The 14235-nt window shown below is 37.9% G+C and overlaps 1 protein-coding gene across 11 annotated transcripts in view; it reads right to left on the bottom strand.

Moving 5' to 3' along the window:
- Window positions 1-14235, bottom strand: part of LOC150107864 (endonuclease V-like) — a 299756-nt gene that overhangs the window by 278272 nt on the left and 7249 nt on the right. For 4 of the 11 annotated variants that reach the window (XM_090415396.1, XM_090415386.1, XM_090415389.1 and 1 more), the window contains exons 2-3: window positions 11642-11810; window positions 3711-3848 (exon numbers count right to left, since the gene is read on the bottom strand). In XM_090415396.1, coding sequence (XP_090271522.1) covers window positions 3711-3796 — 86 coding nt within the window. In that variant the 5' untranslated portion in view covers window positions 3797-3848; window positions 11642-11810. The remainder of the gene's footprint in view (window positions 1-3710; window positions 3849-11641; window positions 11811-14235) is intronic. The other 7 variants (XM_090415391.1, XM_090415394.1, XM_090415395.1 and 4 more) reach the window with 3 other exon arrangements.

The following is a 14235-nucleotide window of genomic DNA, read 5'->3' as shown; positions in this document are numbered from 1 at the left end:
TAAAATTTTGTAGACATTAGTAAGGACTCACGTACACTATTGGGAAGATGAGGACAATGTTATTATTATTACGTGACACTTCTAAGGAGTCCAAAGACTCATCAAGGGAGGGCACCTACTCTACAACTCGTTGTCTCCACCACTCAATCCACCAACCCGCATCATCTACACCAGTGCCATCTACTGTTTCCCCAATACCACTAGTATTTTCACAGACCATCACAAACAGCCATGCCCACTGTGAGATTTGAACCCGCAGTCTTTTGGCTGGAGAGAGCAGATACGCTAACCCCTTGGCCAACCAGGCCGGGTGTAGACCAGCATGAATTTTTTTAAAGAGATGCTCTTGTTTTAGTAATCGTATTGCCTTTTACAACATAGTAACAAAAACATTGGATAAGGGTAAGGCATACACTGTCATTTTTTTTTATTTTGAAAATGCTCTTGACAGGATGCGATATGACAAACTGAAATAGATGGGTTTGGATATGAGGTTAGTTAGTGGATTGGTTTTGGAACCTGGCTTTCTGAGAGATGTATATGGGGGAGCAATATCGAGAGTAGGAAAGATACAATTATAGTGGCACAGGGTTCAGTACAGGGATGATTACTTTCAGTTTTTACGTCAATAATATTGTTACTGTATTGGGAGATATTCAGATTTGAAGAGGATTTGAATAAGTGCAAAGGTGGGCAAATTAATAGATAGATCAGTTTAATTCAACTAAATGTAATGTTCTGAAATTTGGAAATCACAGATGGGGATGCTTCACACTCACCTGGTGGAGTGATACTGGAAGAAGTAAAGGAAGCAAGGTATTCTGAGGTGTTTGTAGACAGAAAAATGAAGTTCAGAGGGCATATTGCAAAGATTGTGATGACATATCAGAAAATTGCTGCACTATTGAGGAATTCTCATCACAAGAAATAAAATGGTGGTGGTACCATTGTATAAATCTTTGATTAGAATGCATCTGGACGTCTGTGTTCAGTTCTGGTCACAGGGAATTGAAGGGGATGAAATAACCTCACATTGGATGCAGAGAGAGAGAGAGAGAGAGAGAGAGATAACAAAAATGATACTAGAACTGTACATAGTCAGTTATGAGGCTAGACTGAAGGCATGCAAACTATAGAGTTTTGTCAACAGAAGATCAAAATGGGATATGACAGAGATTTAAGCTGTTGGAAACTTATTATTGGATTGACACCAGAGAAATTTTTCATGTGGTAGAACAAGTGGAAGGAACAAGGAGAGCTGTATGAGCACAGAATGCATTGTGCAAGAAGGTAGTAAATAAACATGCAAATGGTAAATAAGTTCAAAGAGTGGTATGACAGACTGCATGTCATCTAGCATTGCCCTTCCATAATGAGATATGACTGCATGGAAGTCAGGAAAATAATAATAATTTTGTTCCACTGGTGTTGTTTATACTGTAAGGCATTATCATAAATAACCACCTAACCACCTAATGGTATCGTCTAGTTTATATCTGATGGTTTTTCTGACAAGAAAATTTCAAAATTATTTTGTTTCTTTCAAAGAAACAATTATCATGTTGGAGGCTTAATTAATGCATTGTATACAGCACTCGGAAAGGATTAAAACAGATTTTAATACTTCCTATATTTCATTTCAGTAACTGAGATCTCTTCAGGGATTAAAAAAACTGATGTAACATATACCCAAATACCACACAATACTAAGCTAACTACCCGGGTGACTCTAAAGTCCTATCTAGGTGGTGCGACCTCTATGGGCGATTGTAGGTGACCTAGAATGTAAGGTGAGATCTCTGATGACTAATGTTTCCCAAATCTTCGGAAGTTTAATGCAACCATATTTATTTAGATTCGGTTGATTTCTGAGAGCTGCTGCAGATTCCAAAAATAGTCTCTTTTCTGAATTTACTATGGTGGAGCATGCTGGTTTTTTTCCTAGAGATCCTGTGGGTTGTATCCAAGACATGGTCAGCCAGGCCTGACTGACCATAGTCATGGTTGCAGATGTATGACTTGTGTTCTTCTAAGCAGATAGTTGCAGATCTATCTGTCTGTCCAAAGTACGCCAGCTTACAGGAACAGGGTACTTTATAAACTCCATGCACTGAGAGAGGAGGGAGCTGATCTTTTGTAGAAAGAAGATGGGTAGCAAGTTTGCAGTGGGGCTTAAATGCTGTGTGAAGGTTGTACTTTTTTAAAGTCTTGGCTATTTTTTCTGATGTGCCATGGATGTAGGGTATGGTGATGGCATTTCAGAACTCATTCTGAAGAGGATGGCAGGGGAATGGGGGGAGGAACTGATTATTTTTTTTAATACTATAATCGCTGTAGCCATTGGAGAGAAAGGTGTTGTATATGTGGTCAAGTTCAGTTGAAAGGGCAGTTCCATGGAACAAAGATTGTGGGCTTTCTTTGTTAGAGTTTTAATAATGCTATAATGTGGAGTGGGATGGTGGTGGAAGAGTTTGTGAATGTATCTGACTGTGTGCATAGGTTTTCTATATACAGTGAAGAAAAGTGTACCATTAGGAAGGCGTGTAACTAGCGTCCAGGAAAGGTAGACTATTGTTATTTTTCTTTTTTTTTTTTCCTTAACAATAGTCTACATTATAGCAAATAACAATTATAGAAATTATAGTTATAGAAAATAATAATAGTCTATGCTTCCTATTTCCTACTATGGTCAGTGAGGCCTGGCTGACCATGTCTTGGATACAACCCACAGGATCTCTTGGAAAAAAACCACCATGCTCCACCACAGTAAATTCAAAAAAGAGAGACTATTTTTAGAATCTGCAGCAGTTCTCAGAAATGAACCAAATCTAAATAAATATGGTTGCATTAAACTTCCGACGATTTGGGAAACATCAATAATCAGAGATCCCACCTTACATTCTAGGCCACCTACAATCGCCCATAGAGGGTGCACCTAGATAGGACTTTAGAGTCACCCACATTGTTAGCTTAGTATTGTGTGGTATTTATGTATATGTTACATTAGTTTTTTGTAAGATGTCTCAGTGACTGAGACGAAATATAGGAAGTATTAAAATCTGTTTTAATCATTTCCAAGTGCTGTATACCAGCGTTTTCCAAATTTTTCCTACAACAGAACACTTCACAAATTCTGAAAATTTAACGGAACATCTTGGTTCGAGTCAAGTATCATCGGTCTCGTATTCAATGTAAAGCTAAGCGCACACTATCACCAAATCAGGCTGTATCGCATCGCATTAACCTTGCTTGTGACTGCACGTTTCCTAGAATAGATACTTCCATACTTCACTCGCTCTTGGAGGTGTCGACAACCATGTGTGGCTGGCAGCCAGCGCGCTGGCCTAATAGCACAATCCACATGCAAAATGAGGAGAACCTGATTTTCAAACATGTTTGAACTTGTTGCAGCATTTAAAACCATTCCAGGCTCATATTAATTTTGATAATTTTTCACGGAACACAATTTGGGAACCCTTGCTGTATTCAATCCATTAAGCCTCCAAGATGATGTCCTCACAGCACTTAAGCCTCAACATATGGAGAGAAGCAATTAGTTATACTTCAGTTCATGCAATTGCTTTATTAGCATTAAAAGTAAAGTAAATGAACATATTTTTAGCCTAGTTATTCAAGTAACAGGAAAATAATAAGTTTAAGTTTCTAAAATAATCTTGTAAGAAAAAAAAAAAAAACTAGAAGCTTCTTACACTCTCCAAATCTCTAACATGTCTTCATTGATTGAGCCAGCTGATGATGATGATGCAACATTATCTTCAATTATATTCTTATCCATTTTCACTGTTGATAATATAATGTATACTCCCAACAATCAACTATCTTGGCTGCTAAAACAGAACACTAGTTATTTAACCTTAAATATGAAAAACACATTATGGAGAATTTTTCTTAAAAATATCTTCAAGAAAACAGAAAGAAAAAATAAATAAATAAATGAACTCGACATCTTATAAAAACTTAAAAATATCAATAACTTTATATATATATATATATATATATATAAAGATCCTCATGAATTTTTCTTTCTTAGAGATCAAAAATCAGTAATGGACTATTTCATTGCCAATAATAAACTACCAATTTATTATTATTATTTTTTTTTTTAAACAGTGTAAGCGTGAATGGGGGTTAAAATCCAAGTCACACCTCCTTGTGGTGCCCCTGGAGACCCTGGGTAAATTCCCAGTAGGCTAACGTGGCTGGTAAAACATATTAGGGCCAATCACCCAATATGTGGATATTAAATGATTATTACAAAAGGAAACGCGATAACATCAGCTACTTCCACACAGACTTGTGCCTCAACTGCTGATACAGTTACTATGCATACCAAGGAGTCAAAGCCTTCCAGGAAGTTCTTGGTTGAATAAAGGTACAAGAAAGTGTGATCAAATTAAATTATGAAAATCTAATCTCATCTTCTCAACATATAACCCACGGACACTCAAGAAAACTGGAAAACTTTTTGAGCTACTTAGAGGAGCAGAAAAAGTCAACATAGACATTATATGTATACAAAAACATATATGGAGAACTGACAATCATTAAGTGAATGAAACATCATCAGCTGACAACAAATGGAGATTTATTTATAACTCAGCAAACAATGATGGTACTGGAGGGGTTGGAATAATGCTCAAGAAAAAAAGTAACATCAATTGAAAAAAAGTGTCTGAAAGAATTCTCCTCATAACCATAAGTACCAACCCAAAACTGACAATTATATCCACATATGCTCCTACAGAAGATGAAGCCACCTATTACAGAGATCTTTCTGAAATTGTCATGAACATCCCAGTTCACAATGTCACACTCATTGGTGGTAATTTTAATGCCCAAATTGGTAAAGACATTGCCAATACTACTAAAAACATCTTATCACGAAACCACAAATAACAATGGACATTCTCTTATGAACTTCTGCAATAGCCATAACATGGTAATCACCCAAACTGAAAGGAAGACTATGGACCTGGGAACATCCAAATGGTTCTCAATACCAAATAGACCATGTACTAATCAATGGAAAGTGGATCAGATCAATCAAGAACTGTCGAGCATATAATATAACACGGTTGAACTAAACTCTGACCACAGAATAATCAGTGCCCACATTAAACTTTCACTAAAAGCCTCTAAAAATAACAAGCCTAAAAAGAAACAATACAACTGGGACAAACTAAATAACCCACAAATTGCAGCATCTTTGCACAGCACATTAGAAGACAATATGGAAAACATTCTTAAAGATCCAGTTAATGAAAAGTATAAGGGTATCATTGAAGCAATAAACATAACATCCAACAAAATTCTCAGAAACAGCAACAAAAAAGACTCGAGAAAAATGGATTACCCCTGAAAGTGAAAAATATAGATGAAAGAAATAAAGCAAGGAAACTCTACTGCTTAAACAGGAATGAAATAAATAAAGATAAACTAGACATTTTAAATAACAAGGTCAATGAACTAATGACCAGAGTCAAAGAAAATCAAATAAATAAATACTGTGAGGAACTTCAAAATTATAATCAAACTGGGGATACTAGACTTTTCAAATGATTAATTATATCTGTCACCATAAGACAAAAAGAAGTGGAAATATTGTCACACATGACAAAAATGGTAGACAGCTATCAGTAAATTCGAACTTGATGAAAGAATGGAGAAACTACTTTCAAGAATTACTGAATGCTGATAATCCCCAACATTCAAGTCAACTAGTGGACCTGCATCTAACCACCACTCTACCAATAAATTGTGAAGACTTCACTGAAAAGGAACTAAAAATATCAATAGATCAAACCAAAGCAGGAAAGTCCCCAGGGATGGACAGAATTAGAGAAGACGCTTTCAAAAATGCTGGGTATAATACATATTCCAAACTCCTTGCCATAAATCAAGCTTTAAACACTGGAATAAACTTTCAACAATGGAAACAGGGCCTTATTGTCCCATTATTATTATCATCATCAGGCAAACATTCCCAGGAGTGTTTGCCTGAAGGGACGATAGAAAATGTGGCTATGACAATTAAGAGGGGTGAAAGGATGGATGAAATGAATGTGATGGTGGGCATGAATGACTTGAGAGGCAATGTGAATCGGACAGCGAGAGATCTGAGATTCTTGCTTGAGGTTGTGCAAAAGAAACACAGAGAGGAAATATTGTGTGTGTGTGTGTGTGTGTGTGTGTGTGTGTGTGTGTGTGTGTGTGTGTGTGTGTGTGTGTGTGTGTGTGTGTGTGTGTGTGTGTGTGTGTGTGTGTGTGTGTTGCCTAGGTATGATAGTGACAAGCTGAGCAGAAAAGCATAATAGCCAGAATGTGTCAGAAGAGAGGACTGGAATACGTGGATGCTTGGAGAACATTTGCGGACAGAAGAGAACTGTATGTGAGAGACTGCTTGCACTTGAATGAAGAAGGACGAAGGCATCTGGAGAGATTGCTGTTTTCTGAACCAGTCAGTGTGTCAATGCAGGGAAAATAGAATTCCCAGGGTGGATGGTAGCAGAGGTTGCCTCTTGTGGGAAGCAGGACAACATCAGGTAACACTAATCCAGTGGGGTCGAGAGGGGATAATGATAGGTATAAAAGAAATGACATTTTTATGCTTTATACTAATGCCAGGAGTATTCGAAATAAAGGAGATGAATTGGTGACACGGATGGCATCAGCCTGGCCAAAGATTATTGGGATCTCTGAGATGTGGTTGACGGAGGATGATATAATAACACGAATTGAAGTAGCACGATAAAGCATTTTTCAGCAGGATAGGAAAAGAAAATGTGGTGGTGGAGTACTGCTTATGATGAGTGATGACTTATGTCCTCTAAGAGTGGAGACTTTGGAAGGCAGTGACATTGATGGTTTTGAAAGCATATGGTGTGAGGTAGAAGTGGCCAAGACAGGATATTTAGGGGGATGTTACTACAAACCAACAAAGTACAGAGGGTGGGGAGCAGGAGATGTTTAGGCAGTTGAGCTTGGCAAGTGCAAGAAGAATGATTGGTACACAATAAATAACGGAAAAAACTCACGTAGAAAGATTATTTATTAGTATAATTTTCGCCTGTGTGTCACAGGCATCTTCAGTACATTAAGCTCAAAATTAAACACTAACTGACAATTCCAAAAAAGCGGCACCTAAGTAGTAGCTGGTGTAAGATAACTAAAAAGGTCAATAACTTTCCTAAAAAAAAAAAAAAAATTAATACAATAAAAAGTTAGGAAAGATTAGCTGATTTGTAAAGTACTATCTCCCATAAAGGGGATAGACGTAAGCCGTCGGATCTGTTTAAGTTAGGAGAATGAAGTAGAGTTTCACATGTTTCTTTATAAAGGCGTTCCATGAGAAACTGACTTTTGTGAAGAACTCTTGTCTTTCTCCAATGAACTCTGTGTCTAGTGAAGATGGCATGTTCAGAAAGTCCAGACTTTTCAGGTTTAAAGTATTCAATATAAGATTGGTGTTCTTCTAGCCGAATAGAGGCAGATCTTCCCGTTTGTCCGAAATAAGATAATCCACAAAGAGCACGGAATCTGGTAGACACCTGGATGATTAAGATGTGGAAGCTTGTCCTTAGGAGAAGTGAGAAAGGTGGAGATTTTTCTAAACGGTCGAAAGGCAACAAAAATATTCAGTGGTTTTAAAACTTTTGCTATACGTTCACTGATGCCTTGTACATAAGGGATAGTAATGTGCGTTATTTCCTCTGTGTTTGAAGAGGAAGACATATTAAAACTACTCAAAGTTATTTTAATGAAGCAATCCTTATAACCATTAGATAGAAAGCAAGAAGTTATGTATTGTAGTTCTTTCTGTAAAAGATCGTCTGTAGAACAAAAGGAGTGGGCCCGATGAACCAGTGTTTTAATAGTTCCTGCCTTTTGACAATTCCTTTTTGGAATTGTCAGTTAGTGTTTAATTTTGAGCTTAATGTACTGAAGATGCCTGTGACACACAGGCGAAAATTATACTAATAAATAATCTTTCTACGTGAGTTTTTTCCGTTATTTATTGTGTACCGATATGCCTACTCATGGTTTACCTCTTTTAAAACTTAAGAAGAATGATTGTTATAGCAGATTTTAATTCCAGCAGTATAAGCTGGGAAGAGGAAAATGCATGTACAGTAGTAATAAGGGGTTGGAATTTCTAGAATTATTGAGGGACAAATGTCTTAGGCAACATGTAATAGAGGGAACAAGAAGTTCAAGAGTTCTGAATTTGGTCATAGCATCAAAAGAGCTGATAATAAGTGAGATAACATCTCTCCCACTAGTTGGAGAGACTGACCACGTGGTTTGGACTTGGAAGATCAATAGGCATGCAGATGTATAAAAGAAAAGGGAACACACATGGAATTATAAGGCAGGTGATTATAATAGTCTTAGGTATCAAGTAGGGGCAGTTCCATGGAGGGCAGAACTGGAAGGCCAGGATAGTGCTTGGAAAATTGTGAAGGAATATTTGTTAGCAGCAATAGTAAGCTGTATTCCATGGGTGAAGAAGCAGATACCATTTGGTGTAAAGTAGATGACAAACAATATCAAACAGGAACTGCAGCTGAAAAAAGATTATGGAAGAGATATAAGGAGAGGAGTGGAGGGCAGATACACGAAGAATATGAGACACAGGCCAGGAGAGTGACTAGTATGGCGAGGAATATGAGAAGAGATTGGCACTAAGATCCAAAGAAAATCCTAGGGAATTTGTTAGCTATGTAGCCAGAGTAGGAGAAGAAATGATTCTGGAAGAATGACATTGCGAGATATAAATGGGAATAGAGTGACTGATGCAGAGGACTTAGTGGAGAAGAAGGTTTTAATACTAGAGGGATAGGGCAGGTTCAGGGTTTAGAGGTGCAAGAGGAGAGTGTGTTCAAAATACTGAGTACTCTGGATATCAGTAAACCTGTGAGACTGGATGGCATTTCACCATGGGTTTTGAGAGAATGTGCTAAAGAACTTACAGCTCCGTTGACCTAGCTCTTCAATAAAGTCTGGCTGCAGGAAAGGTACCCAAGGAATGGAAGGAAGGTGACATAATGCTGCTGCACAAGGGTGGTAGCAGACTGGAAGTGTCTAATTATAGGCCATTTTGTGTGTCATCAGTAGTTGTTAAGGTCTTGGAGAAATATATGAGGGACTACATACAGTGTTGGGCAGAGGAGGATAATGTTATCTGTGAGAATCAACATGGATTTGTTAAGGGGCACTCTTGCTTTAGTAATATGATTGCCTTTTATAATAAAGTGACAAGAGCAGTTGATGAGAGAAAGGCATATGCTGCTATTTTTTTTGGATTTTGCAAAGGCGTTTGACAGGGTGCCACATGATAAGCTGATATTTAAGTTAAAGCACATGGGTTTAAATATCGAATTAGTCAAATGGATCATTAGTGAAATCCTTCTCAACCGATTCTCAAGTATACTTGCATATATCTTACCAGGAACTCAGTAGAGAAATACCTCTGTAATTCTCACATTCAGTTTTATTTCCCTTTATATATATGGATACTATGAGAGTTCTACTCCAATCATCCAGAATTCATTGTTCTGTCCAGGCCATGTGAACTATTCAGTGCAGCCACTGTAAGAATTTTATTATTATTCGTGATACCTCCAAGGAGTCTGAAGATTCATCATGGAAGATTCATCGCCACCACCACAGCTAGTGTTTTTTTTGTCTGTAAATTGCGTGTTCTGAAGGGCCGATTTATCTGTATGCAGGATGAAAAACCCAGAGTTTCCGGGAGAAAAAACCCTGCTACCTCTGTAGGAGATCAGCTAACTCACCTTTGATTGAAAAAGTCAATATAAAGATTCCTCCCCTCATGACAAGACTCGAGCTGATGCCTTTTCCAATTGAAGGGTGCAACATACCGTCGTTCTTCCAATTACGCTACGGAGAGCGCCAGAGGAACATGCTTTTTCAACGTCCAAGTAATCCTTTGAGCTATTTTACCAACTTTTGTAATATGTCTTCTGAAATTCATGCCTAAGGAATACAATACAATAACCAACTTTTATACCTCCATAATTGAGCATTTCTGATCGAATATCATCTACTCTTGCTGCCTTTCCACATTTCAGGCTTTTGATGGCTTTTTCTACTTCAAGTATGGATATGTATTCCTGACTGCATGCCTGGTCAGTGTTTTTTACCACTGTCCTGTCATCACTACTTGATGTGAAGCTGGGAAGGGTTATCAGTAATAGTGCAGATGTGGCAGCCCTGTAAGAGGATTTGAATAAACTAGGCAGATGGGCAAATGAATGGGGAATGTTGGTTTAATACAGCAAACTGTAAAGTCTTGAAGTTTGGGATCCATCGATAGCAGGATGCATACTCAATTGGAGGAGCTGTACTGGAGGAAATAGGGGAGACAAGAGACCTGGGGATGATGATTGATAAAAAACTGAAATTCAGGGAACATACTGCAAAGGTAGTGAAGGTAACTTAGAAGATTGCTGCAATACCGAGAAGGATGCTGACTTGCAGAGAGGAAAGAGTTATCATTCCGTTGTATAAGAACCTGATCATACCACACTTAGACTATTGTTCTCAAATTTGTTCCCCAGGATTTGAAGGGGATAAATTAACTGTGGAAAGGGTACAGACAGGGCCGGCGGAAGCGGGCATTCAGAGCATGCGGGTGCTGCCGCTGGGGTACACACACGCCCGGATCGCTACAGGGTCGCTTAGAAATTGCATGCAGGCGGCAAAGACCCTAGCGCCGCCACTGGGTACAGAGGCAGATAACAAAGATGGTTTCAGGACTGTACAATGTCAGTTATGAGGATTGACTGAGAGAACTGCAGAGTTTGGTGGATAGAAGAAGGAGAGGTGACATGATCGAGACTTTTAAACTGTTGAGAAGCAGTTACAGGGTAGATAGACACTGGGGAGTTCATTCGCTTGGTGGAACGGCAGGAAGGAGTGATGACAAGGGTCCATCCCTGGAAGTTATGAAAGGAAGCTGTGAGCAAGAGGGTGAGGAGTTGTTTCTTTGCACTGAGGGTGGTTGAATCATGGAATGCATTGCCTGAGAGAGTGGTAAGAGCAAGAACAGTCCACGAGTTCAAGGAGTGGTATGATGAACTTTGTGTTTCCTAAGAAGGGCCTCCCACGATGAGTCTTTTGACTCCATGGAGGCCTGAATATCAATAATAAATCATTCATTAGTCTACATAGGTTATAATATCGATTCAGTTCATTGTTTAGTTAATAGGAAATATTATTACAAATACCAAATAATATCCTAAAAGTTATCATAAGTATACATGAAAATAATCAAATACAAATAAGATTAAATCATGAGCTATCATATACAACAGAGATAAACCAAGGAGCCCGACATGGATGTTCTCCTCTTAGCAACTCTTTTTAATATTTACCTAAACAAAATAATAATAAAATGGAATAAAAATTTCCATTAAGGTATTAAACTTTCTCCTACTGTGAAATTAAACACTCTCCTTTTTGCCGATGACCATATAATAATTACAAATTCTGAAGATAACTTATAGAAAGCTATTCTAAATCTAAATGAGATAGCCAAAGATTATAGCATGATAATATCAACAGAAAAATCAAAAACTATGGCCCTTAACCACCTTACCGGCCATTATGGATCAAATATGCATCCTCATACGCTTCGTATCCATCATATATTTCAATGTAATGTCAATGGTAGTACAATTTTAATATGCACTTTGCATCCATGATAACCTTGACATCTATAGACGTCATGTCCGGTAGCGTGGTTAAAGGACAAGATCCAGTAAGAACTAAAATAGTAAGAGATAACAAGATTTTAGAACAGGTGAATTCGTTTAACTATCTAGGTTGTATGATTACATATGAAAATGAAAAAGATATAAACCTAAAAATTGCAAAATATTTAAAAATAGCAGGTGTAATTAACTCTATATTTAAACCAAACCTAGTTCAAAAACAAACCAGACTAAAAGTATACAATACATTAACCCAACCAGTCCTAATGTATGGAAGTGAAATCTGAACAATAAAACAAAAAGACAAACAACGATTATTAACAGCTGAATGAAGTTTATGAGAAAAACCAAAGTATACTCTATTTAATCACAAAAGAAACAAAGAAATTATGAAAGAATTAAACCAGGAATCAGTAATAGAAAAAAATTAAAAATATAAACATAGATAGATGGAACATGTTCAAAGAATAATATAATGATTTAGTTTAATCCTTTATCCAAGTGTGAGCAAACAAAATTTGCGCCTGAAAGTATCTTCAAGATTGGGGTAAGGTGGTACAACACCAGGGAAACTCGTTGCAAAGGTGAAGCAAGCTACCAACACTCCTGTCTCAGTATCTCCTATAATGCAAAACACATCTCCTTGCGGATATGTCTAATGTTATGCATTAAGGGAAGGGCCACTACCCAGACTAGTTTCGACCTTTATTGAGGTCTCTTCAGTGGGAGCCAGGCCCAAGTTGAGATACCAGGCAGAAGCATTAGCAGGTCATCTCTACCTGTAGGAATTGCCAAATGGTGTGCCACCCTTTTTTAATAAATTACTCTGGATTTAGAGAAAGATGTTGAAAGTTTATTTTTCACTTGGTTAGAGTAAAATAATTTGGTTTAATCCTTTATCCAAGTAGACATATCCGCAAGGAGATGTGTTTTGCATTATAGGAGATACCGAGACAGGAGTGTTGGTAGCTTGCTTCACCTTTGCAACGAGTTGTCCTGGTGTTGTACCACCTTACCCCAGTCCTGAAGATACTTTCAGGCACAAACTTTGTTTGCTCACACTTGGATAAAGGATTAAACTAAATTATTATACTCTAACCAAGTGAAAAATAAACTTTCAACATCTTTCTCTAAATTCAGAGTAATTTATTAAAAAAGGGTGGCACACCATTTGGCAATTCCTATAGGTAGAGATGACCTGCTAATGCTTCTGCCTGGTATCTCAGCTTGGGCCTGGCTCCCACTGAAGAGACCTCAATAATCTCAACTTGGGCCTAGCTCCCACTGAAGAGACCTCAATAAAGGTCAAAACTAGTCTGGGTAGTGGCCCTTCCCTTAATGCATAACATTAGACATATCTGCAAGGAGATGTGTTTTGCATTATAGGAGATTATAGGAGATACTGAGACAAGCGTGTTGGTAGCTTGCTTCACCTTTGCAACGAGTTTCCCTGGTGTTGTACCACCTTACCCCAGTCCTGAAGATACTTTCAGGTGCAAACTTTGTTTGCTCACACTTGGATAAAGGATTAAACTAAATTATTATACTCTAACCAAGTGAAAAATAAACTTTCAAAAAAAATGAAAACAGAAGGATTACAAATCAAGCCTTAAAGTACAAGTCATTAGGAAAAAGAAAACCAGGACGTCTTCTTAAAAGATTCACAATGATTTCTAAGGCCAGAACAGGCCACTCTAGGCCTAAATCCTTGATAGGCATGATGATGATGATGATGATAATCTCCATGGAGTCTGGAGACTCATTGAGAGAGAGAGAGAGATCCAAACTACTATACACATAAAACCTATGATACTTCTCCTTAAACTCATTCACTGTCAGGGAACTCAACTAATTCTGACAATCCATTCCACTCATTCACCTCTCTCCATGCAAAACATCTGGTCCACACACCCCTACTCTACTAATCACACTCTTACACAACTTCCACAGATGGCCCCTAGTTCTCTATTTGTCACATATTATTATTATTATTATTTGACGCCTCCAGGGAGTCCAAAGATTCATCGAGGGAGGGCACCTGCTCTACAGCTCTGTCTCCACCACTCAATCCTCCAAATGGATTGAGTGGTTTATCTACTGCCAACCACCACTAGTATTTCCACAGACAATCACAAACATCCATGCTCACGACAGGATTCGAACCCGCATATTGAAAAATTTCCTTTGAAATTTTATAAATCTCCTTCAATATATTAAAAGATTCTATTAGCAACTGTGTAGCTCAGTGGAAGTGGTGTTTGCACTCCTTAGTACTAAACCGCCTGAAGATAGACTTCGAGTTCAAGTCTAGTCACTGACCAGAGAAACTTTTACTTAGCCTTTGGCGGCCTGGTTGGCCGAGTGGTTAGCGTATCCGCTCTCAGGCTAAAAGGCAGCAGGTTCGAATCCCAACATGGGCATGGATGTTTGTTAAAAGGCTGCACATTCGAATCCTGCCATGAGCATGGATGTTTATTAT

This window comes from Typopeltis vanoorti, chromosome 3 (assembly GCF_054136105.1).
Source record: "Typopeltis vanoorti isolate ZY-2024b chromosome 3, IOZ_Tvanoo_1.0, whole genome shotgun sequence".
Lineage (NCBI taxonomy): Eukaryota > Metazoa > Arthropoda > Arachnida > Uropygi > Thelyphonidae > Typopeltis > Typopeltis vanoorti.
Note: the sequence above shows the minus strand (reverse complement) of the source record. Positions and strands in the feature narration are given on the sequence as shown.